This window comes from Girardinichthys multiradiatus, chromosome 14 (assembly GCF_021462225.1).
Source record: "Girardinichthys multiradiatus isolate DD_20200921_A chromosome 14, DD_fGirMul_XY1, whole genome shotgun sequence".
Classification (NCBI taxonomy): Eukaryota; Metazoa; Chordata; class Actinopteri; order Cyprinodontiformes; family Goodeidae; genus Girardinichthys; species Girardinichthys multiradiatus.
The window spans coordinates 12,677,759-12,704,003 of NC_061807.1; the positions used below are offsets into that span (position 1 = coordinate 12,677,759).

Genomic DNA, 26,245 nt, shown 5'->3' on the forward strand with positions numbered 1-26,245 from the left:
TCTGGGGTCCTCCATTGCTCTAGTCCAGGGATGTCAAACTCCAGTCCTCGAGGGCCGGTTTCCTCAAATTTTTAGATGTGTCCCTAGTCCAACACACTTGAATCTATGGCCGAATTACCTCCTCAGTATGCAGTCAAGTTCTCCAGAATCCTGCTAATGACCTAATTATTAGATTCAGGTGTGTTGAAGCAGAGGACTGGAGTTTGACACCCCTGTTCTAGTCATAACACCCAGACAGTCTGTACACAGATCAGTGATGTGACAAAAACAGTTAATGTAGAAACTAAAACATGAGTCATGACCAGGCTAGTAGCTGGTTCCTTTTTGAGATTTGAAAAACAGGAGAAACTTAAAGGTTATGTGGGGACTCGTGTAGTTTAATACTTATCTATTTGCTGTAGGTTTACTAATGTGGTGGGAAATAAAACTCTTTATTGCTAAACTATGTTAGAATTGAAATAAGAAACATCCTATAAAGTAAGATTTTAGTTTAGTCAAGAAAGCAAAACTGATTGTTTGAATGATCGATTATACAAAGTCTTTACTTTTGGAAAAAAAATACTAAAGAAGTATCATAGAATTTATGGTTGATAGCTTAACTCATTTTATCAGTTGTAGAAATTCTAGTTTAGTTTAATCTCCAACAATAAAATGACAGCTACAGTTTAAACACCTGCCACTTCTGGCAGCATGTCAAGCTCCACCTTCATTCTTTCTGCCACGTTGCTGCAAACACACAAAGGATGTGGCGTTACCTCATTGCTTCATTTTCCACAGCAGCTCATCACTAACGGACCTGAGCCTTCATGAACTATTTATCATTAAAAAGGATCAAGGAATTGAAACACATTGCAACCATAGTAAGAGTATTTTTCTTAACAAATACAGAAGACTTCCTTTTTTCATACTTTCTAGTCTTTGTAATTTCTACTCTTTGTTTGCTTTTCTTCATCACTGGGTTTTCTCATTGTTCATAGAAATACATTAAACTCCTCTTAATCATCTAAATATTCAAGGTAAACATTATTTCTAAAGAACTTTGTTTTGTTTCCCTTAAGATATAAGAAATGCCCAGTTTATGCCAGAATAAAGTATTAAACCCATCTAAGGTTCAAATTGTACATGTGCCTTCACCTTACCTTCAGTGAGAAGATGCAATATGTTGTCATTATTAAAAGTGTTGGCCTGTGACTTTAAACCAAAACAGTGTAATGCAGTTTAGTCTGTACGTTGTGAACTACTGACATTTTTCAGAACGTTTTGGTTATTTGTAAGGAAAACATCTGTTTTTTTTGTTATTTGATCTGTTCATTTATTTGTTTTAACTGTCATCATCGTTTCAATATGACTGTTAAACTGAATCTTTTAAAAACATTTTAAGGGGGAAGCATCAGTGTTGTGCGTTCAGACTGTAACTAAAGTTAAAGTTTGGAAGAAAATCACTAAAAACTCTTTTCTTTAAACTGGTATTTTTCTACAGTAATTTTGTATTAATAAAGATGTTAGTCCCTTTACAAAATATCTAGCCAAAGATCCAGTACTGTCAAAGTTAAAATTATTTAAGGGATCAAATATCTGTGCAGGGCTGTATGGTGGAGCAGCTGGTATCACTGTTCGCTTACAGCAAGAAGGTCCTGGGTTTGAATCCCAGCCTGGGGTCTTTCTGCATGTTCTCTTTGTGCATGTGTGGGTTTCCTGAGAGTACTATGGATCCTCCCCACAGTTCTAAAGCATGGCTGTTAGGATAACTGGTCTCTCTAAATTTCCCTTATAAGTATGTCTGCATGATGGGTTGTTCTGTGTGTCTCTGTGTTGTCCTATGATGGACTTGCCACATATCCAGGGTGTACCTCACCTCTGGCTGCTGGGCCCCTTGCAACGTGTAGGCATGAATGAGGATCCATCAATGATTTTTTGCGATTGGTCCATTCATGATTTAATATTATGTCCATTTCATTCTATCAATGTTTACATTTTATTTTATACAAGTTTAGGTTGGAGCTGCGAATGGTGTTCTACAACTATCATCTGAATGATTAAAAGTTAGCAGCCAGCTAAAAAGGACCACTTTAAAATGTTTCTCACATTTATATTTGGCTTTTCTACTATCATCAAAACAACTTTCCCTTTCAGAATATAGAAAACAATATTTAACCTTGATGCTGGAAATATCTTAAACCAAGCAATTTTCATGATATTTATTATAATAAGAAAGGATGTGTTTCACGGAGGAAGAACATGCTATAACAAACCGTTTATTTGCTGTAATCAGATAAAAGTGGTTCAACGGACATCTCTATGAATGAGCAAAACATGGACTTCACAGAGACTATTGTCTGTAGATTTATATCTAAGCTTTGTTGTTAAGTAAATGCAAAAGTATAGTTACATAACTGTGTTGTTCTGCAGCGCTGCAAATGTCTGAAAAGAGGAAGAAAAGGAAGCTTGCAACAAAGAAAACATCACCTAAAGGCTCAACTGCCAGGTAATTATAGTGATGACATGAGTTGTAAAATGTATCCAGTGTGTTAATTCTAAAGACTTTAAGGTAGAACTAATATAATTTTTCCACGGTAAAGACAGTCTGTTAGACATCATTGTGTCATGAAATGAATATAGATTAATTAAAAGACCATAATTTTGGAACTGTCTACTGTGAAGCCAAATGCAAGATTTAATAAAGTCAATCACGCAATTACGATACGGTCTACAGATATTCTTTTTGTAGAGCAAAGCTGCCCTGGCACATGTAAGCAAACAGAATGGTATACCTGACATGATGTGAAAAAACAGCAATAAAATGTAAAACTTGAGAAAAGATTTTTGTTTTTTAGTTCCGAGAAGAGTAGAGATGAGTCAACATGTCCCAGCGGTGTCTCTGTTAAGAGTGACAGGTCTAAGGGTCTACCACTTAATTTTGGAGAAGACAGTTTAAAATGGTATGTTCAAATTATATTTTTACTGATTTAAGAATGTTCTGGATGTGCATAGAATAACTCTTGTATTTGCCCATAAAGCTGGTTGGAGGTAAGGGAACAAAAACATCCACTGAAAATATTTTACAGAAAGATGAGAAACTCAGGTTGGTGTAACCAGCTCTGTATGTTTTACACTGTATTGCCAATACTTTCACACTGGTGGAAGGTGAAATACTGCATTTAGCAGCAATCAGAATCAGAATCAGAATCAGAATCAGAAAAGCTTTATTGCCAAGTACGTTTTTGGACATACAAGGAATTTGTTTTGGCGTAGTCGGTGCAATACAGTACAAATTAAACAGTATAAACATATCTACAATATAATATAAATATAAGTGCACAGTTTTAAGTGAGTGAGAGTAAATATAGAGCAGTATAAGATGCAAGAGCAATACAACAGTGCAGGTGATCATTGTGCAAGTAAAGCAGTGCAAGTAAAGCAGGAGTCCAAGCTGAGCGTTAATGTAACTCATAGAGTTACAGGTTACAGGTGTCCTGTCAGCAAAAAAAGGGGGAGTGTGGGTGAAAGGGAGAGTGTCAGTGTGGTTTCTGAGCTTTGTTAACCAGGCTGGTGGCAGATGGGAAAAAACTGTTCTTGTGGCGTGAGGTTTTGGTCCGGATGGACCGCAGCCTCCTGCCAGAGGGGAGAGTCTCAAAGAGTCTGTGACCGGGGTGGGAGGGATCAGCCAGAATCTTCCCTGCCCGCTTCAGGGTCCTGGAGGTGTACAGTTCCTGGAGCGACAGTAGACTGCAGCCAATCACCTTCTCAGCAGACCGAATGACACGCTGCAGCCTGCCCTTATCCTTGGCTGTAGCAGCGGCGTACCAGATGGTGATGGAGGAGGTGAGGATGGACTCAATGATGGCTGTGTAGAAGTGCACCATCATAGTCTTTGGCAGGTTGAATTTCTTCAGCTGCCGCAGGAAGAACATCCTCTGCTGGGCTTTCTTGATGAGGGAGCTGATGTTTGGCTCCCACTTGAGATCCTGGGAGATGATGGTTCCCAGGAAGCGGAAAGATTCCACAGTGTCAATTGTGGAGTTACAGAGGGTGATGGGGGCAGGTGGGGCTGGGTTCTGCCTGAAGTTCACAACCATCTCCACTGTCTTTAGAGCGTTGAGCTCAAGGTTGTTCTGGCTGCACCAGTCCAACAGATGGTCCACCTCCCATCTGTACGCAGACTCATCACCATCAGAGATGAGTCCGATCAGGGTGGTGTCGTCCGCAAACTTCAGAAGCTTGACAGACTGGTGACTGGAGGTGCAGCTGTTGGTGTACAGGGAGAAGAGCAGAGGAGAGAGAACACAGCCTTGGGGGGAACCGGTGCTGATGGTCAGGGAGTCAGAGACGTGCTTCCCCAGCCTCACGCGCTGCTTCCTGTCAGACAGGAAGTCAGTGATCCACCTGCAGGTGGAGTCGGGCACACTCAGCTGGGAGAGCTTCTCCTGTAGCAGAACTGGGACGATGGTGTTGAAGGCAGAGCTGAAATCCACAAACAGGATCCTGGCGTAGGTTCCTGTGGAGTCCAGGTGCCGGAGGATGAAGTGAAGGGCTAGGTTGACTGCATCATCTACAGACCTGTTGGCTCTGTAGGCAAACTGCAGGGGGTCAAGGAGGGGGTCGGTGATGTCTTTTAGGTGTGAGAGCACAAGGCGCTCAAAGGACTTCATCACCACAGAGGTCAGGGCGACGGGTCTGAAGTCATTAAGCCCTGTGGTCCTTGGCTTCTTGGGAACAGGGACGATGGTGGAGGACTTGAAGCAGGCTGGCACATGACATGTCTCCAGTGAGGTGTTAAAAATGTCTGTGAAGACTGGAGACAGCTGATCAGCGCAGTGCTTCAGGCTGGCTGGTGAGACAGAATCCGGACCAGCAGCTTTCCGGGGGTTCTGTCTCCTGAAGAGTTTGTTTATGTCCTTCTCCTGGATGGAAAGAGCCGTCCTCGGCGTGGGTAGGGGGCTGGTGGGGGGGAACTTCAGGGCGGGGGTTGGAGGTGCCAAGGCCCCTCTTGAGGTTGGAGAGATGGGGGTGGTGGATTGTGGCTGCAGCTGTTGGGGGGCGTCGTGGGAGATGGTTGCAGGACTGTCCCGTTGTCTTTCAAAGCGGCAGTAGAACTCGTTCAGGTCGTTGGCGAGGCGTCGGTCGTTGATGGAGTGGGGGGCTTTCGGCTTGTAGTTGGTGATTTGCTTGAGCCCTTTCCAGACAGACGCAGAGTCGTTGGCTGAGAACTGGTTTTGGAGCTTCTCAGAGTACAGTCGTTTGGCCTCATTCACTGCCTTGCCAAACTTGTACTTAGCCTCTCTGTATATGTCTTTGTCCCCATTCCTGAAGGCCTTTTCCTTATCCAGTCTTAACCTTCTGAGTTTAGCTGTGAACCAGGGTTTGTCGTTGTTGTAACTCACCCTGGTGTATGATGGTACACAGCTGTCCTCACAGAAGCTGATGTAGGAAGTCACAGCCTCTGTGTACTCGTCCAGTCATGCTATCATCACTTAAAACACTACAGTCATTATAAATGTCCCATTAGTATCTACTGCAGGCATTATGAACTGCTGCTCATGATTTCATTATATCCATCACTTCTAGTTTGAAAGCACTGGATATAGAATAACTACATTAAGTATTGATATAAAACAGAAACATTATAGTTTGACCTAAATAGTGATTAGTCTAAAGTTGTAAATATTTTCTCCTGACTTTGCTATGTTTTTGCTATTTTCCCTTAAAAGAAACTGTGTTTTTGTTTTTCTACAGTCAGAAAATTACTGAGGAGCTGACCTGCTGTTCAGTATGTAAAAAGGTTCTGAGGGACTTGGTTTACTTGATTTGTGGACATCTATCATGTAAGCAATGTGTGGGTTTGGGCTGGGACCAGCCTGACTTGCCAACAGACTTTCAGTGCCCAGCGTGTGGAGAGAACTATGTGAAAGACACACTCAAAGACACAGGTTAGTTCAAACGGTTAATAAATTAAATTTAACTCAGTTTATTTATATACAGCCACTTTACAAGAAATAAACTTTAATGAATTAACTTGGAAACAAAGTTCAAAAGCTGCCTTAAAACTGTGAGTAAAGTCAACTTTCAGGTTTGCATGGTCTCAACTCTAACAAGCTTAGGAACAGTCAGGCTAATTTACAACTATAACTTAATAATAGGAAAATACATAAACTTACGTTCTGTGTAAAAAGAAAACCTCATTACTACAAGCGGAGTTTAATATACAAAATAAGTACTTTTAACCTAAGGGTGATATCAGTTTACAGAAGTCACTTCAGTCAGCTCCTTCAGACAAGTTCCAGGTCAAGTCCATACATTCCAAAATGATCCTAGTTTTCAAACAATGCAATCAAATTCAGTTTCTAAATCAGATTGCTTAAACTTTTTTTTCCCTCCCTAGGCTGCCAACTCAATGTGGTGGAGGGGTTTGTGTTCCAATGATCCTAGGAACTATGTTGTCAGTTGCTTTATGCCCTTGGTAGAGTCACCCAAGGCAAACAGGTCCTAGGTGAGGGATCAGACAAAGCGCAGCACACAGACCCCTTATGATGATTACCGAAGATGGACACAGTGTTCCGTCACTGACCCCACTCTGTAGCCAGGAGGTGGGGCACGCTGGCGAGCGCCCGGTGGCCGGGGTTTCACCCATGGGCCCGAAGAGGAAACATGGGTCTGCCTTCCGATGGGCTCACCACCCTTGGGAGGGGCCAAAGGGGCCGGGTGCAATGTGTTATTGGTGGAGGCCGAAGGCGGAGACCTTGCTGGCCTGATCCTTGGCTGCAGAAGCAGGCTCTTGGGACGTGGAATGTCACCTCTCTGGTGGGGAGCCTGAGTTGGTGTGCGAGGTAGAGAGGTTCCGGCTAGAAATAGTCGGGCCCACCTCGACTTATAGCTCTGGCTCTGTAACCAGTCTCCTTGAGAGAGGTGAACACTCTTCCTCTTTGGAGTTGCCCCTGGTAAGAGGCGCCGAGCTGGGTTGAGCATACTTGTCCCCCATCCCGGTGCCTGTACATTGGGGTTCACCCTGGTGAACGAGAGAGTAGCCTCCCTCCACCTACGGGTGGGGGGACAGGATTTGACTGTTATTTGTGCTTATGCACCAGGCAGCAGTTCAGACTACCCAACCTTTTTGAAGTCCTTGGAGGGGGTGTTGAAGAGCACCCCTCCGGGGCACTCCCTTGTTCTGCTGGGGGACTTCAGCGCTCACGTTGGCAATTACAGTGAGACCTGAAGGGGTGTGGTTGGGTGGAATGGCTCTCCCGTTCTGAACCCGAGTGGTGTTTTCTTATTGGACTTCTGTGCTCATCATGGATTGTCCATAACTAACACCATGTTCAAGCATAAGGGTGTGCATATGTGTTCTTGGCGCCAGGACACCCTAGGCCACAATTCGATGATCGACTTTGTTGTCGTGTCATCTGATCTACGGCCGCATGTCTTGTACACTAAGGTAAAGAGGGGAGTGGAGTTTTCCACTGACCACTACCTGGTGGTGAGCTGGCTCCGATGGTGAGGGAGGATGCCGGTCAGACCTGGTAGACCCAAATAAATTTTTAGGGTCTCCCGTGAGCTTCAACTCCCACCTCTGGGAGAGCTTCAAACATGTTCCGGGGGAGGTGGGGACATTGAGTCCGAGTGGGCCATGTTGTGTGCCTCCATTATGGAGGCGGCTTACCGGAGCTGTGGTCGCAAGGTTGTTGGTGCCTGTCGCAGCGGCAATCCTCAAACCTGCTGGGCTGGTGAACTCCAGCAGTGAGGGATGCTGTCAGGCTGAAGAAGGAGTTCTATCGGGTCTTTTTGGCATGCGGGACTCCGGAAGTAGCTGATGGTTACTGGCATTCTAAGCGGCATGCGGCTCGGGTGGTTGCTGAGACAAATACTGGGGCGTGGGAGTAGTTCGGAGAGGCCATGGAGGTAAGGTAAGGTAAGGTAAGTTTATTTATAGCGCTTTTCAGTAACAAGACATTCAAAGCGCTGTACATGAGGAACAACAATTACAATACAATCACAAAGAAAATAAACACAGATACAGACACAAAAAAACAAATCAAATGACAATTATAATCCTTGGGAGTAATAATAACTAATAATCCTTCTAAGTTTACTGGTAGAAATTGGTTCCAAGCCACTCTTAATAATAAAGCATCTTATGCTAAAAGAAGATGATAATATTGATAGTCTCATCATTCCACTGAATTCTAACTAGGGAAGCTGAGTCACTGGTACAAAACAGCTTTAATCCACATTTTCAGGTGCTAATAATATATTGCTTTTACTGGTACTGAAGTTGAACTAAGTAATAACAGTCCATTGTAGTCTAATTAAGAAAGCTGGGTCATTGGTGTAAGAGCAGCTGAAGTCCAAATTACTAATATTTGGTTTTCGCTGGTAATCCTTCTGAGAAAACAAAAAATCAATGAAAAAGTAATGAAATACTAATAATAATTGGCTTTTGCTGGTAATCCTTCTGAGAAATCTGAAAATCTATGAAAAGTAATTAAATCACACATTTAGGTAAAGTAAGATAGGAGGAAAAAAAAAAGAAGAAAAATCCTATTTCAGACTGAAATAGTAAAAAAAAAAAAAAAACCTCAGCAAGGGTTAAGCAACACACAACTTCCGTATGGCTTCAGAGCGATTCTTGTCCACCATCCGGTGTCTCGGGGGGTTGGGAGGTACACCACCAAAATTGTTTACAGTGGGGAGGGTGTGCTGTTGACCTCAACTCGGGACGTTGTGGGTCGATGGGCGAAGTACTTCAAAGATCTCCTCAATCCCACCGACACATCTTCCACTGAGGAAGCGTAGCCTGGGGACCTTGGGGCGGGCTCTACAATCTCTGGTGCTGAGGTCACCAAGGTGATTAAAACGCTCCTCAGTGGTAAGGCCCCGAGGGTGGATGAGATTCGCCCAGAGTTCCTTAAGGCTCTGGATGTTGTAGGGTTGAGTTGTAAAAAGGACTCATCAGCATTGTGTGGACATTGGGGGCAGTTCCACTGGAATGGCAGACCGGGATGGTGGCCCCCTATTCAAAAAGTGGGGCCGTAGAGTGTGTTCCAACTATAGGGGAGTTACACTCTTAAGGCTCCCTGGTAAGGTCTATTCAGGGGTTCTGGAGAGGAGGGTCCATCGGATAGTCGAACCTCGGATTCAGGAGGAGCAGTGTAGTTTTCGTCCTGGCTGTGGAACACTGGACCAGCTCTACACCCTCAGCAGGGTCCTGGATGGTGCAAGGGAGTTCGCCCAACCAGTCTACATGTGCTTTGTGGACTTGGAGAAGGCGTTCGACCGTGTCCCTCAGGAAATCCTGTGGGGGGTACTCCGGGAGTATGGGGTACCAGGCCCTTTGATACGGGCTGTTAGGTCCTTGTATGTCTGGTGTCGGAGCTTGACCTGCATTGCTGGCAGTAAGTCAGACTCGTTTAAGGTGAGGGTTGGATTCCGGACAAGGTTACCCTTTGTCACCAATTCTGTTCACAACTTTTATGGACAGAATTTCTAGGCACAGCCAAGGTCTTGAGGGGATCCGTTTTGGTGGCCTTAGGATTGCCTCTCTGCTTTTTGTGGATGATAGGGTCCTATTGGCTTCATCAGCTCGTGATCTGCAGCTCTCAGTGGAGCAGTTTGCAGCCGAGTGTGAAGCGGCCGGGATGAGAATCAGTGCCTCCAAGTTCGAGGCCATGGTCTTGAGTATCTTGGGGTCTTGTTCACAAATGAGGGAAAAATGGAGCGGGAGATCGATAGACAGATCTGTGTTGTGTCAGCTGTGATACGGGCGCTGTAACAGTCTGCTGTGGTGAAGAAAGAGCTGAGTCAGAAAGCGAAGCTCTTGATTTACCGGTTGATCTACGTTCCTATTATCATCTATGGTCACAAGCTTTGGGTCATAACCGAAAGAACGAGATCACAGATACAAGCGGCCAAAACGAGTTTCCTCTGCAGGGTGTCTGGGCTCTCCGTTAGAGATAGGGTGAGAAGCTCGGTCATCCGGGAGGGACTCAGAATAGAGCTGCTGCTTCTCCACCTCAAGAGTACCTAGTTGAGGTGGCTCAGGCATCTGGTTAGGATGCCTCCTGGATGACTACCTGGTGAGGTGTTCCGGGCACGTCCCACCAGGAGGAGGCCTAGGGGAAAACCCAGGACAAGCTGGAGGGACTATGTTTCTCAGCTGGGCTGGGAACGCCTTGGGATTCCCGCGGATGAGCTGGCCCAAGTGGCTGGTGAGAGGGAAGTCTGGTGTCTCTGCTTAGGGTGCTGCCCCCGCGACCCGACCCCGGATAAGCAGAAGACAGTGGATGGATGTAGAGACAGTGGACAGTCACTTGCATTAAGTAGTTGACTTTGCAGCAGTCCGTCATACCAAGCATTCATGTAGCGACAGCAGAAAGGAAAACTCCCCTTTAACAGGAGGAAACCTCCAGCGGAATCAGAGTGAGTGGCCAGATGCTACGCTGCCTTGAAAGAGCACATACATTTAGTCAAAGCAAAAGCTCTGCCAATGGCTTCATCTAGGAGAAAGACAAGGTTAGACACAGAAAGACATGTCCAAGTATATCATTTATAGAAGGAGAACATGCAATTGTTGGCAGCAGTGGCATAGCTCCTCCAGAAAGCTGTCACAGGTAAAACGAAATACCAGGCCAGATTTAGCTTCTAGGAAGAGACAAAACAGAAAATAAAAAGTTAAAACCTGAAAAAACAGCAAACATTGCAAAATTGGAGAGTAGTAGTAGATCGGTCTACCCAATGAACAGTAATAATCTTTAATCAGAGTAGAGTTAACATAGAAGCTTACTTTTCACTTGTCTTTTTCCACTTATTGGTCCCTTTTTAAGCTTTGGTCTTTAGCAGACTCCCAGGAGCTTAAGGGTACTACTAAGTGTCTTACCATATCCTAGAAGTGTACTCTTCAGAACAAAGATGTTAGATGTTCCTGCAACCTGCTGGAGCTTTAATAAGTCACATCTCTATTCTCTAAGAGAATAGTTATTTTTTGCCGCTCTGGCTTTGAGGGGGCATTATAACACAGAGCCGGCCATCCCGAGGAGCTTAATCAACCATTTTCTCTCAGCTGTTGATAAGCTGGGTGATGCCAGCAAGGAGTCAAAAAAGATTTTTAGGAGCGCCCCTTGCACTCCAAAAGAGCCTGGTCCCCCTAGTGTCTGTTCTGACCCCTTTCGTGTTGTAGCAAATGCAAATCCCATTGTTTCAGACTTGCAGCTAGAACACTCTCAACCAGGGTGTGAGGTCATTTTGCTCTCTGTGCTCCAACTTCTAAGACAAATCCAATGCAGCATATGGCAGCTGATTGTCAAACAGTAAGAACCTAGCTTAAGGACTGTTCTTCTGCTTAGCCATCTTCCACTGGCAGGACCTCTCAATATCAGTCAGAACCTCAATCTGCTGGGGGTGTCTGTTATGCAGGGCTTATCCTTTAACAAAGGCCTCTCCTTGTTCCTCTCTTCTTCATCAGGTTTTAGATGCCTGAGGCATTCACTTGGTAGTTTAAATATAAGTGGCCATCTGTAAATGTTGTACAGGATCTGTTCCATTTCATCCTGGATGATGTATCTGATGGTCAATCTTCCTTGACTTCCCTCCTTTCACTTAACGTATAGCTTAGGATATTGGATTGAGGGCTAAGCAGGTATCTGTGAGAAGTTTCTTTGACACTGTTTTACTTTTGGGACATTTTCTCTTATTTACACCTCTGATATGTGTTGCATTTGATTTCAGGAAAAAGCGTTTGTTTGGAAGCAAAGAAGAATCTTCAAAATGCAATGAGAAATAAATTTACTTTGACATCTGAAGGTAATGGTGATCATCATAGTTCCCTCAAAAACATCTACACAACACTGTTCATCACCACTGGAGAGAACAAAGGACCACATGAAGAACATGAGTACAAACAGCTTAAACATGTTCAGAGAGATCAATCATTGTGTGACTGTTCAGTCAAACTTAGCGAGATCTTCAAACCGGTGCCTGACCAGGAGAAACCCCACAGAACAGTCGTGACCAAGGGAGTTGCAGGCATTGGAAAATCATTTGCAGTTCAGAAGTTCATCCTTGACTGGGCTGAAGAGAAAGAAAACCAGGAGGTTGATTTTGTTTTCAGTCTTGCTTTCCGAGAATTGAATTTGATTACAGGGGAGAAAAGCCTCCATGAGCTGCTGACTGAGTTTCACCCAGCACTCCGACCCCTGAAAGATTACCAAGATTACGCTAAAACAAAGATTATAGTGATCCTCGATGGTCTGGATGAAATCAAACATCAGCTGGACTTTAAGAACCTAACCAGAGTAGCTTCTCTTGGTACTGTAACATCTGTAGGTGATCTTGTTGTAAACTTGATTCAAGGTAACCTCCTTCCTGATGCAAACATCTGGATAACTTCCCGTCCAGCAGCTGCCAGTCAGATCCCTGCAGAGTACATCGACATGGTGATGGAGATAAGAGGGTTCACTGATGCTCAGAAAGGGGAATATTTTAGACGGAGATTTAGTGATGATTTGAGTCTCGCTGACAGAATAACATCATATATTCAGTCCTCACTAAGTCTGGACATCATGTGCCAGATCCCAGTCTTCTGTTGGATTTCTGCTGTTTTATTCCAGGAAGTCTTTGGCAGAAATGAAGAGACAGAAATCCCCCAAACTCTGACAGAGTTAATGGCACATTTTCTCTTTGCTCAGACAAAACGTAGAAGCAGAAAGTATGAAGGGAACCCTGAGAAAAACAGAGAGAAGCTCCTGAAGACTCACAGAGAATTTCTTCTGAAACTCGGGAAGCTTGCGTTTGTGCAGCTTCAAGAAAACAAACTCATCTTCTATGAGGAAGACCTGGAAGACTGTGGCATTGATATTGCAGAAGCATCAATATACTCCGGTTTATGTAACACTGTTCTCCAGGAAGAGGAAGTCTTCTTCCAGAAAAAAATGTTCTTCTTTGTGCATCTGACTCTTCAAGAGTTCTTCGCAGCTCTGCATGTCTATGAATGTTTAAAAACCAACAAAACCAGCGAGCTCGGGAATTTTCTCTCTTTGAAGGACAAAAACCTTGGTTTACTTGATCTTTTAAAGATGACAGTTGACAAAGTGCTGGAGAAGAACGGTCACTTAGAGTTTTTCTTGCGATTCCTTCTTGGCCTGATGGTTGAACACAACCAGAGATACCTTCAGGGTCTGTTGACTCCACTTGACCAATGGGATGACACAGACAAGAAAATCTTAACTTACCTGAGATCTATTAGAAGAAAAACCCTGTCTCCGGACAGCTGCATCAACATCTTCCAGACCATGATTGAAATGAGAGATCACAAAGTCAAAGATGAGATTCAGGAATATCTCAAACTGTCCGACCATTCAAAGATGGAACTGGCTCCTTTGCACTGCTCTGCTTTGGCCTACATGCTGCAGGTGTCCAAGAATGATCTGGATTTACTGGATCTTAGGAGCTACAATACATCAGATGATGGCAGGAGGAGGTTGATACCAGCTTTGAGGAGCAGCAAAAAAGCTGTGTAAGCCTATCTTTTGACCATCGCTTTCAGTCGTATTATTTAAAAAAATTTATGTAATGTCAGTCTGCCAAATCTTGGTTTTGTAGGACATCAAGCAATGTTTGTCAACACTGGTCCTCAGGACCCACAGTCCTTCATGTTTTAGATCCATCGCTAAACCAACACACCTGATTGAAATGATTGCATCACTTCCTCATTATGCTATTAACTGTTTCTGAAGCCTGTAAATAAACCATTGTTTTAAGTCAGGTGTGAAGCAGAAGGGAAACAACCTAAAACATGCAGGAGAGTGGGCTCTGAGGACCAGGATTTAGAAACACTGGCATAGAGAATGTTGTTAACTTGCAGGTTCTATTTTAAAAGTTAAGGTGCACCTGCTGTCATACTTAAAGTTAAAAAATTATTTTGACAATTTCTGTTTATATTATGTTTCCTTCAAGGCAAGGAGTAAATACTTGCTAAAATGCTTGGAGACTGAACTGCATTGGGAGAAGAAGCAGTCCTTCAAAATGAAGAACATATTTTCTTTCTGCTTAAGTAATGTTGAGAAATACCTTAAGACTTTAGCAGTGATGTTCAGCATTAAAATCAGTTTTGCTTAAATATAAACTAAATATGGAATAATCCCAGAAACAATCACAGAGGAACAAATATGCTTAAACAAAGATAAAAGAACTAATATCTTTGACAAAACAGGAATTTGTAAAGTTTTAAAGTAATAAATCCTTATTATCTTGTAACATCTTTCCTCAGGCTTGTAAATTGCAAAGTTATGGCGCACTGGATGGAGAATCTGGCCTTTGCCCTTAAGTTTTCCTACTCAGCTCTGAGGGATCTCGATTTGAGCAACAATGACCTGAAAGATTCAGGAGTGGAGGTGCTTTGTGATGGACTCTCAAGTACCTCTTGCAAACTGGAGATACTAAGGTAACAAAATATAAGGTACCATTAGCGTTCTACTTCAGCCAGTATCTAGATCTGAAAAATCCCTCACGAACAAATAATTAGGTGCCCAAAAGCAATGGTTTGACTTGTAAATAATTTGGTTAGCATGTAGACCAATGATGGATATTGTCATGGGTTTTTGGTACTGATTTGACCCACATGCAGAACACAATCAGAGGACAGGAGAAGGTTTACTGTACCACTAAGATAATGTTGACAGGAATCTGGGACCAGGAGTACCTCAAAGGTGGAAGGTTGATGAACCGCGAGGGGGGGAAGAAGGGCGTGGCATCTGGGAGTAAAGAGTACTGCCCGCAGATGATGGACTGGAGCCGAGATGACAACCGCTTACGTAAGGCAAGTGATATTCAGGAGATAAGTGAGTATGTCACTGGTGTGGGTACTTGGAGATGGCGAGCACGTTGGATGGTGAGCAGGGTACGTTGCAGGGTTTCTTAGGAGAGGAGCCAGAATGCTGCCAGCTGGAGTTTGTCTGAAGAGGTTTTCTGGAATACTTGAAGTCGGCTGGAAACCAGGTAGTGAACTGGAAGGATATCCAGGACACAGGAGTCACCACTTGTGGTTAACACTCAGGCGCCAAAGTACTGACAGCAGACTCCTCTGATACTTCTCAGATGATGAGGCTTGATGGGAAACACCTGTCGCACCTCCAGTCACCATGCTCTGTCACCACCTGGAGTGAAGCAGGTTAAGCAGCAGGCAAACAAAAAGGAGACAGAGTCTCCCAGACTCCGACATCATCCCCTCCTCAACAGCCACCACTTGGCAACCCAGACGAAGTGGATGAGAAAGAAGACTGATACTCAGAAATTAAAGCAGGATCACAGATGAAAGAGCTGGGCACCCAAGATCGGTATTCAGGACCGTAGCCCTCCCAGTCGACGAGGTACTGCCAACCATGACCCCGCCGACGACGGGAGTCAATGATCCATTGGATCGAGTAGACAGAGTGCCCCTCGAGGTCCCGGGCAGGTGGAGGGGGTTCTACTGGAGGGCACAATGTGCTGGTATGGACAGGTTTAATATGTGAGAAATGGAAGGTTGGAAGGATGCGGAGGTTGGGTGGCAGATGGAGACGGACTGCATTGGGGCCTATGAGTAATTGGATTTCATAGGGTCCAATGAATTGTGGGGCCGTGGACATGGACTTAAACAGAATGTCATGGGAGAACAGCCAAACCTTTTGACCTGGGGAGTACTGAGGAACTGATCTGCTTTCCTGTCAGGATATTTTTGGTTTTGTTCAACAGTGCAATGAAGTGCTCTGATTGTGATGTGTCAGATGTGCTTACAACGGCAGATGTGATGGTAGACAGAAGTGACTGAGATGTCTTTCTCGTCTGAAGGGAAAAGTGGTGGTTGATTACCCAGAGAACATTCAAAGGGGGACAGACCTGTTGCTGCTGAGGTGTGTGAATTGTGAGCATACTCTACCCAGGGTAGAAACTTATTCCAGTCAGATGGATGGGTGGATGTGAGACAATTGAGGTAGCTTCCAGTTCCTGGTTCATTCATTCTGTTTGGCCATTTGACTGTGGATGAAAACCAGATGTGAGAGAATTTTTTGTGTTGAGTGCTGAACAAAACTGTTTCCAAACCTGAGAGATGAATTGGGGCCCGTGATCTGACAGGATGTCTTGGGGAATTCCATGGAGCCTGAACACATGTTTAACCAGTAATTGAGCAGTCTGAAATGCAGATGGCAGTTTTCTGAGAGAGGCAAGATGGCAGGCTTTAGAAATGATAGTGAGAATGGTGGTCATCCCTTGTGATGGGGGAACTCCATTGACAAAGTCCAGAGTTATATGTGAACGAGGTCATTTTGGTATTGTAAGGGGTTGCAGTAGACCAGCTGGTGGTTTGTGGGTGTATTTGTTGCGAGCACAGATGGAACATGCAAGCACATATTCCTTGACATCTTTGTGAAGGGATGGCCACCAATAATGCCTGGAGGGCAATGGTGCGGCTATAACCTGGATGGGCAGAAAACTTGGCAGTGGGAAACCAGTCTCGGTCTGGTTCATTCTGTTGAGCTTTGAGTACAAGATCTTCAATCTCCAAAGTGAGGGAGCCAATGACACAGCTGGGAGGTAAAATGGTGGCTGGTTCCTTGTCGGAATCAACGGACAAAACTGTCGTGTCCGGGCATCCGGATTAATGTTTTTAGAGCCACGGCAAAAGGAAATGGAAAGATTAAACCGGGAAAAGAACAGAGACCAACGGGACTGACGAGAGTTTAAAGGTTTAGCAGATTGGAGGTAAGAGAGGTTTTTGTGATTGATCCAAACCAGCACAGGATGTTCTAGCCAATGGCGCCACTCCTCAAGGGCCAGCTTAATAGCCAGAAGTTCTCAATCCGCTACATCATAGTTTCTTTCAGTGATGGTTAATCTTCGGGAGAAAAAGGCACATGGATGAAGCTTTCCATCTGAGCCCGACTGTTGGGACAACACTGCACCTACTCCAGTGTCGGAGGCATCAACTTCGAGTATGAACTGTTTAGATGGATCTGGGTGAATGAGGATGGGGGCTTGAGATAACTTTTCTTTTAGGGCAAGGAAGGCGGAGTTGGCTTCTTTTGTCCAGTAGAATGTGGTCTTGGTGGAAGTGAGTACAGTTATGTATATTTGGTTGTAGTTATGGATGAATCTGCAGTAGAAGTTTGCAAAACCCAGGAAACGTTATAGCTGTTTTCTGGAGCCTGGAACAGGCTAATCTTGGACTGCTTTGACCTTGTCTGGATTCAAGCCACCTGCCCACCCTCAAGGACAAACCCTAAAAAGGTTACAGATGGCTTGTGGAATTCGCATTTTTCAGCTTTGACGAAAAGCCTGTTTTCCAGAAGACGCTGGAGGACCAAACGGATGGTGTTCAGAGATGTTTTGGAGTAAATTAGTATGTCATCTAGATATTCAAAAACAAAAATATTGAGGAAGTCTCGGAGGACGTCGTTAACTAGGGCTTGAAACACTGCTGGAGCCATTGCAGAGGCCAAAAGGCATTACTAAATATTCGATATGTCCCGTGGGTGTCTTAAAGGCGGTTTTCCACTCATCCCCCTGGCAGATTCTGACCAGATGATATGCGTTACAGATGTCCAACTTTGTGAATATGATTGAGTCATGAACTGGTCTGAAAGCTGACGAGATGAGGGGTAAAGGATATTTGTTCTTAACACTGATTTGGTTAAAACCCCTGTAGTAAATACAGGGGCGGAGTGAGCCATCTTTCTTGCCTGCAAAAAAGAAGCCTGCCCCCAGAGGTGTGTATGAGTGGCGAATGATACCAGCAGCCAAAGAATAATTTATATAGTTCTCCATGGTTTCACGTTCTGAACGAGATATATTAAACAATCTGCTGGTTGGTAGTGGGGCTCCAGGAAGGAGGTCTAATGCACAGTGATATGGTCAGTGTGGAGGTAATAAGAGATTTTGCTGAAAACCTGTTTCAAGTCATGATATTCTTCTGGAAATAATGAAAGGTCGACGGGATCAACTTAGGTTGCAGATGGTAGTTTTGAACTGGAGGGAATGGCAGACTGTAAGCAGAAAGAGAGACAGTTGGTGTACCAGGAATCAATACAGAGCTTGGACTAGTTTATGTGTGGATTGTGCTGTTGCAACCAGTGAAACCCTAATACAATAGGTGACTGAGAAATAGGAAAAATGATAAAGGAAATGTGTTCTCTGGTTACCTGATATGATTAGTTCAAGGGGTTTGGTTTGATGGGTGATTCTTTGCAGGCCCCTTCTGTCAATGGCTGAAACGAGCAGAGGTGTAGGAAGGGGCACAATCTGAGTCGATTAGAGCTGAGAGACTGAGGCTTTCATTATTATATATTATGGCAGCTGGCAGGGAGAAATGAGGGGATTTGGAGTTGAGAGGATGGTCCGTCAGCTCTCCCCTTACAACCCTTTCTTTTGGCTGTACTGGACATGAGGCGATGTAATGGTCGGGAGAACCACAATAAATGCACAGGTTGGAAGCTCTCTGATGTTTTCGCTCCTTGGGAAGTTAGACGAGTTCTCCCAATTTACATTGGCTGTGGTTCGGAAAATGAGTTTGAGAGTGATCTATACTGATTACTGGGAGGTAATTGTGGTTTCACAACAGGTCTCTCAGCTTTGGACATTTTTCTCTCTATCCTGGTGTCTATTCTGATAGCTAAATTAACTCGTCAAGCGTCTTAGGTTCATCCACGAGGGCTAATTCATCCTTTAAAGACTCTTCTAAGGACTGAAGAAATGCCTATTTCAGAGCACAGGTGTCCCAACCTGATGCGGCTGCTAAGGTGGGGATCTCAATAGAAAACTCAGACACTGACCGGTTTCTTTGCTTAAGTGTCCACAGATGGCAGACCAAATTGGTTATAGTCAGTGAAGTGGGCTTCTGCCTATCTTAGAGCTTTTCCCGTCAACAAGCCCAGAATAAACAAGATCTTAACGTCATCATGAGGGAATGATTGGGGTTAGCGCTTAAAAACAAGTGAACATTGAAGGAGGAATCCTCCACAACTACCCACCTCACCCGAAAATTTATCAGGGTTAAAGAAAGTGATGTCACAGGAGTGAGAGAGCTGCTGAGAGAACGTGGGACCTGCAGCACCATCTGGGGTAGAGGATGGTTGAATCCTGAGAGCCTGTTGCAGTAGCGAAGCCATTTGTTCCAGCTGTTGGTTTGTATTTTGTTGATGTTCCATCAGAGTACGTAGGGTTGAATCATGAGATTGGATCTGGTGTCCATAATCTGAAATGGGTCTCCTAATTGAGTCTGCTGGGTCCGATTGGCCTGAGTGTTCTGTCATGGGTTTTAGGTACTGACCCCATGTGGGTATTTGACCCACATGCAGAACACAATCAGAGGACAGGAGAAGGTTTAACAGGTTTATTGTACCAGTGAGTTATGTTTACAGGAATCCGGCACCATGACCACCTCTAAGGTGGAAGGTTGATGAACCGCCAGGCGGGGAAGAAAGATTCCTCACGAACAAAAAATTAGGTGCCCAGAAGCAATGGTTTGACTTGTAAATAATTTGATTAGCATGTAGACCAATGATGGATATTGTCATGGGTTTTCGGTACTGATTTGACCCACATGCAGAACACAATCAGAGGACAGGAGAAGGTTCACTGTACCACTAAGATGATGTTCACAGGAATCTGGGACCAGGAGTACCTCGAAGGTGGAAGGTTGATGAACCGCCGGGGGAGGAGAAGGGCGTGGCATAAGAGTACTGCCCGCCGATGAGGGACTGGAGCCGAGATGACAACCGCTTACGTGAGGTAAGTGATATTCAGGAGATAGGTGAGTATGTCACTGGTGTGGGTACTTGGAGATGGCGAGCACGTTGGAGGGTGAGCAGGGTACGTTGCAGGGTTTCTTAGGAGAGGAGCCAGAATGCTGCCAGCTGGAGTTTGTCTGAAGAGGTTTTCTGGAATACTTGAAGTCGGCTGGAAACCAGGTAGCGAACTGGAAGGGAATCCAGGACACAGGAGTCACCACTTGTGGTTAACACTCAGGCGCCGAAGTACTGACAGCAGACTCCTCTGATACTTCTCAGATGATGAGGTTTGATGGGAAACACCTATCACACCTCCAGTCACCATGCTCTGTCACCACGTTTAGTGAAGCAGGTTAAGCAGCAGGCAAACAAGAGGGATACAGTCTCCCAGACCCCGACAGGTAGGAAATCTAATAGATTTGTATGGGGCTGCCACACCTAAAACAGACCCCAGATTGATTCAGTGGTGTAATACCAAGTATCAGAAAAGAACCTGAGAGTCCGACAATCAGTCAAAACACTGGATGAAAGTCAGCAGGCACAGATGATGCCTTGTAAATGATTTATATAACATTACCAAAGCTTCTTGAGGTCTGATGCAAGATTGGGCCTAAATGAATCTGGTTGGACGATTGGACTGAGGACAAAATAAAAGACACCAAATTACCACTGGTTCCTGGCCAAAGGGATAGCAACACGGAACTTTCACTGAATCAACAGTGAGGTTGTACTGCTAACTTCATCATCCATTTGACCAGATATTGTAATCTTTCCAATGCAGACTTATGGTCTTTCAAGAGATCCAGTTTTATTATGTTTCTACCATTCTATGTAGTTGTTCTTTTTTCAGTAAGTGCACTTTGTAAAATAAGGAGAACCTCGTCAACAAAGCATTATAGAAATGATGGACCTGTTTCTATTCCTTTTAACAATACAATATTTCCATCTTTGTACACTGTTTTCTTAGGTTATCTGGTTGTTTGGTCACAGAGAAAGGCTGTGATTATCTGGTCTTGGCTCTTCAGTCCAACCCGTCCCACCTGATTGAGCTGGACCTGAGCTACAACCATCCAGGAGACTCTCTGCTCTCTGAGCTGAAGGAGGATCCACAATACAAGCTCAGCAAGCTCACGTAATTATATAAACTGTCATAATAATTCTAAACTAAAAAAATTTAATAATAAATAAAAAATTGTTTCTACAGCCTTGACTACGGTGGGACTCACAGATTGAAGGCTGGCTTCAGGAAATGTACGTCACATATGTACATAAATATATTCTCTGATGATAACAAAATAAACATCTAATGATGGTTATCCTTAAAGGTTTGTGTTTAAATAGCATTTATTGTTTTCTTTAGATGCTTGTGAACTCACTTTCACTCCTGATGGAGCACACCAGAACCTGGTTCTGTCTGAAGGAAACAGAAAGGTGACCTGGGTGGGGGATGATCCACCTCATCTTTATCCCACAGAAGAGTCTGATCACCACCAGCAGGTGCTATGTGATCAGGGCCTGACAGGGCGCCACTACTGGGAGGTGGAGGTGTCTGGATCCTTAAGCATTGGAGTCACACATAAGGAGGCCCTGATGAAAGAGAAGATGGGTGATTTCAGGATGGGGCACAATAAGGATTCATGGTGTTTGGTTTGTTCCAATGATGGTTTTTCTGTTTTACACCACAACAAAAAAGTAGACGTGTCTTCCCTTGGATGGCGCACCAGTCGGTTGGGGTTGTATCTTGACTGGCCTGCTGGTACTCTGTCTTTCTACAGAGTTTTGTCCGACAGTCAGATCCATCTTCATACTTACACAGTGGCTTTTAATGAACCCCTTTATCCTGTGGTGGAATTTAACCCCCAGTCATCTGCTGTATTTTGTCATCTAAATCTAAAGTAATGAATCTGGCTACTCATAGCGTGGCGACAGGAGCTCGCAACGAGTATAGGTAGGCCCCATTTCCTGTCTGCCTACTTTAAAAAAATTACAAAACTAAAAGCCACAAATGCCATCTAAAAAAATGCTGTCTACCAAACCATCATATTAAAACCACCATGTCTGTCTGTTCTTTTCTGAAACTTAGTTTTACACCAGATGTAACGGGAAGCACAACATCCAACAAATAGTTCTACTTTGGCTCACCAGTCAAATGAACATTTTCTTGAAGATCACCATGATGCATTTTGGGAAAATGTTGACCCAAGAGTAGTTTTTAACTTTTTGGTCAGCTGTAGTTCTGGCCTTTGAACTCTGCAATGGATGCAGTTTTTGCCCAGTCTCTTCCTTAATGTAAAATCATGAACTCTGACCTTAACTGAGACAAGGGGGGCCTGCAGTGCTTTAGATGTTTTGTGACCACCTGGATGAGTTCTTGATGCGTTAGGTAAGTCTGGTAGGTCAGCCAATCCTGAGAAGGTTCTCCACTGTTTTATCTTTTTGTCATTTGTGGAAAATGGTTCTCAGTGTGTTTCTCTAGAGGCCTAAAGCCGTAGAAATGGCTTTGTAACCTTTTCCAGACTAATAGGTGTTGATGACTTAGGATGTATTCACACCTGCCACTTTTGGTCTGCTTTAAACGGACCGGAGTTGGTTCACCCCCCTTGTCGGAGCTTTTGCGCAGGTGTGAATGCACTGAACCCTGGTCCAGACCAAACAACCCGACCAAGACCCACCTTTTGAGGTGATCTTTCCAAAATTAACCCCGGTTGTGGTTGCTTCTGGTGTGAATACAAATCAGCCTCGATGCAACCCATCTACAGAAATCATAAGTCTCTTTGGACTTAACAAGCCACCGTAGCAGTGAATGGTATACTGAAATCTTTCCTGAAATGCATTATGTTGCTTAGCAACGCCGTTTTAGCTCGGTGCAGGACACAGCGTCTCCGACTGGGTTCCAAAATTATAAAGAGAACATCGCAAAATCACAAACGCACAAAAAAGTTTCATACTAGCTGAACAGAAATGTTTGCTGTTATTTTGCCAGGCAGTTAAATCTGTGTCCAATTTATCTTTTAGGAATCGCATTCCTTATTTTGCAATAAAAATAACATTTTTAAATCTTTTGTTCTATTTCACCCCTACTGACCACCAGAGGCGAAGATTCAAGCACTGAATGATCATTCGTGCACACTCTGCACACTCGCAGCTTGAGTACTAAGGACAATAAAGTCACCCGTGACCTACAGGTGACCCAGGTCACCCAGACCAAGTCTATATAGTCACATGACACCAGAAGCTCGGTCCCTTTTAAACTTCTCATGAAGTTTAAAGGGACCAAACACTCTGACGGTCTTCTGGGATTCATGGAACCGTAGCTACAGTCATAACGTTCGTTCTCCTGCAAAAAAAGAAGAGAAAATGCATTTTAGGTATCACGTAGTTAATATGGCTTACAATGTTTAGTGAGTATTATGAATCATGTCCTCAGCCAGTGAGCTTAGAGGAACTGGATCAAACCTACTGACCATGAGGTTTGACTGATTTTTTCATAACAGTGAACATAATATTTGTGGACCTCAGGGGAGTCCATTTTTTTCTGAATTTTAGGATCTTGTGTGCTGTCTTGTGTGTGTGTGTGTGTGTGTTTTTTTAGATGTTCAGTGGTCTATTGAACAGTGTTGGTAATTGGGGTACGTTTTATCTGAGAGGATGGGTAAAAGTTCTGGTTTGCTGTGAGTATTTGGTTTTTCAGTTTGTAAAGTATTGCCGTGCCAATAGATTTAGATGTAATTTGGTTCTCATGAAGCCCTGGGTTGACTATGTGAATTATTTAATTTGCAAGGTGCTTTAAGCTTCTTGAACAGGCACCTGATGGCCTGTTCAAGTGGTGGTATTATTGGTATGTTAGTGCTACAGGCAGTTCCTGCAGCATCTCAGTAATTCAGAACGATGAGTTAAGGTCAGCAGAGGCAGAGAGTTACTAATTGACATATTTAACGGGCTTGCCAGCCCACAGTTGAACAGGGGATGTACTCCCAGCATGTTGGAAAATGCAGAAAACCTCTCAACCTCATGCAAACATATCTTACACAGATCTGCACATGTGCCACATTACATACAAATGTTGGCATTTCTTCTAAGACCTTAAGTTGGTGCTTCATTCTTTTTCATTTTTGAGAGTATTTTCATTGTCAGGGGTGTTTATTTTAGTGGTTTTACATTTTTAGAAGAACTTTGGTGATTGATTAATCTGGTTGGTTCTGTGGTGATTTCTGTTTTATATTAATTTTGTTTTGGTTGGATTTCATTGAAGTAAGCAGATCAAATATTAAAACTGGGACAAAACAAACAGAAAAACATTACCTACAACAAATGAATTGCAACATTTCACAACCCTGAAAAAGTCCAGGCAGCTTCTCTCAGTGCAGTTCTCATATTAAACATGCAGCCCAACTTCATGGCAGCAGGGGAAAGTTTGAGGGATCATGATTATAATTTTTCTATGCAGGTTTTTAAAATCAATTCAAATGAAAACGATGTCACATGATGTGATAGTGTTATTATGTGTTTTATTGGTTTAAAGAGCAGGACAATTTATTAAATTGCGATTGGTATGCATGTGTGTCTTTTTCAGGACATAATAATCAATTTACAGTAAGACTGATCTTCTCATAACATCTACTGCATGCTATCTTAGATTTCAGTATCATTTTTACATTTTTCTTAAAGAAACAGCTGGTTTTATTGTGTGAAATGAAACATATTTGGTGCTACATTTGTTCAAGTACAGTGAATGTTATTCTGTGGTGCTTAATGTTACTAAGTGTTGTCTCCTTGAAGTAAATAAGGAACAGTTTGACCTTTTCTTACCATACACTAAGCTCATTTTTAACTTTGACTGTTGTTTGAGGTATCAAGAACAACTTTTTGGAGTCTCGAAGGTGCTATTTTGTAGGTAATTGTTGTCTCAGTTGTCAGTCTTTATTTTATATATAAAAATAGTCTGTTATTGTAATCTTGCAGATGAAAAGAGATGTTTGTCTGAGAAGAAAAGGTTTTCCCAAAAACTCAAGCTGTTCCTTTAAAACCGTTTTTGGTGCTTGGTGTTCTTACAATTGATCAACTTATGTTTTACAGTTTTGAGAATAAATAATGAAGAAAAACAAATAAAACGTGAGTTTTATTGTCACACATTCTTATCCATGTTTCTTTAGTAGCGTTTCTGATCTGGTTATTTTGCAGGTTCACCATTTTATAATTATGCTGTTTTGGTCATTTCTTTTTGGAGCTTCATCAGAACAGAGGCGAGGAGAAACTTGACTGGCCTGCACAGAGTCTTGACCTCAACCTTCTTCAACACCTTTGGGATGAATTAGCGTGAAGGCTGCACTTCTGGTTTTCTCTTCTAACTATGAACACACTCCTTAACGTTGTGGGAGATGTCTACAGAATAGTTGCTGGCAACAGTGGGTCCGTCAACGAATTGAACCTAAAAGATGAAGAATAGGATGCCATCAAAGTTCATGTACATGTAAAAGTAGACAGATAAATACTTTTGGCTATATAGTATATGTTGGTTTCATCAGAGTCATAATGTGTCACAGGAGTCAGCTGGTCCAACCAGAATATAATCACCTTTAAAGCATCATATAAAACCTTCAGAAAATATAATGCTGTTGAATTGAACTATTCTTCAAAAGAACAGCCAGGAGACATAAACTAAGAGGCATTGATTAGGTGCATGGGTATGATCGGTGTTGCCTCCAGGAAATCAGAGAATAACAGTGTCTGGGTTCAAGAAGGGGGTAGAAATAGTTGAAGGAGCAACACTGACCCAGAACCTTTCTGTTTTTAAATTGTTTTGTTTGTGTTTTAAGCAAGAAGTAAATTTCTATTATAAAAATAATTTGTGCTCAATAGATTTTAAGACAGGAAAGAATATTAATTTAAAATATAAGATAAACATTTCTGTTTACAGAAACATTTTTTTGTTAAAACAAGAATGTCTGTAATTATAGTGAAATTATTTTTAAAAGGAGCTGACTGTTTTCCAGGCTTGTCAGACATAAACCATGAGACACTTTCACTGTTTTTAAAGAGCCATGCTTAAAAACCATTAAAGCTTCTTTATTTCGGGACGTTAGTCCTCTAGAAAGATGTGACAACGGGCCGCTTTTACAACAATGCTGTAAGGCAATACAGATCATTTAAACTGAAATTTAAAGTCTGACTTTCTTCTCGTCTGTTTCTAACCTTGATGTGTTCAACTACTCTTTATTCAGCTTGCAATCATACCAGTTAGAACCAGTCTGAAGACAGATCCGTCGTTTAACCATCTGTAAATCTGGTACCTGATATTTAAATGATAAGGTTGTGTTCTCCTACATCATTGTTTGTCCGCCTTGTCATGAACGCTTCAGTGGCTGACAGTGAAGGGTGTGTTCTTTCTGTCTGCCTCGGGTCCCAGCTGTCACCCCCCAACCCTTTGATTAGGGTGGGGCCTCGGCCTCCATCCAGGACCCCCCCACCCACACACACACACACAAAGAAAGAAATCC

At 43.3% G+C, this 26,245-nt stretch overlaps 1 protein-coding gene across 1 annotated transcript; it reads left to right on the top strand.

The window, feature by feature from the left end:
• Positions 1-755: 755 nt before the first annotated feature.
• Positions 756-24,854, top strand: LOC124880144 (protein NLRC3-like). Its single transcript, XM_047385086.1, has 9 exons — positions 756-860; positions 2,410-2,485; positions 2,835-2,939; positions 5,734-5,927; positions 11,716-13,501; positions 14,255-14,428; positions 20,716-20,880; positions 20,953-20,999; positions 21,109-24,854. The coding sequence occupies exons 2-9, from the start codon at positions 2,418-2,420 to the stop codon at positions 21,645-21,647; spliced, it is 3,078 nt and encodes a 1,025-aa protein (XP_047241042.1). The 5' UTR covers positions 756-860; positions 2,410-2,417; the 3' UTR covers positions 21,648-24,854.
• The last annotated feature ends 1,391 nt before the right edge of the window (positions 24,855-26,245 follow it).

Coding starts and splice junctions, on each gene's coding strand:
- LOC124880144 (XM_047385086.1), top strand. CDS start 2,418: ATGTCTGAAAAGAGGAAGAAAAGGAAGCTTGCAACAAAGAAAACATCA. Junction 14,429..20,715: donor TGCAAACTGGAGATACTAAG/GTAACAAAATAT, acceptor CTGTTTTCTTAG/GTTATCTGGTTGTTTGGTCA. Junction 20,881..20,952: donor TACAAGCTCAGCAAGCTCAC/GTAATTATATAA, acceptor TTGTTTCTACAG/CCTTGACTACGGTGGGACTC.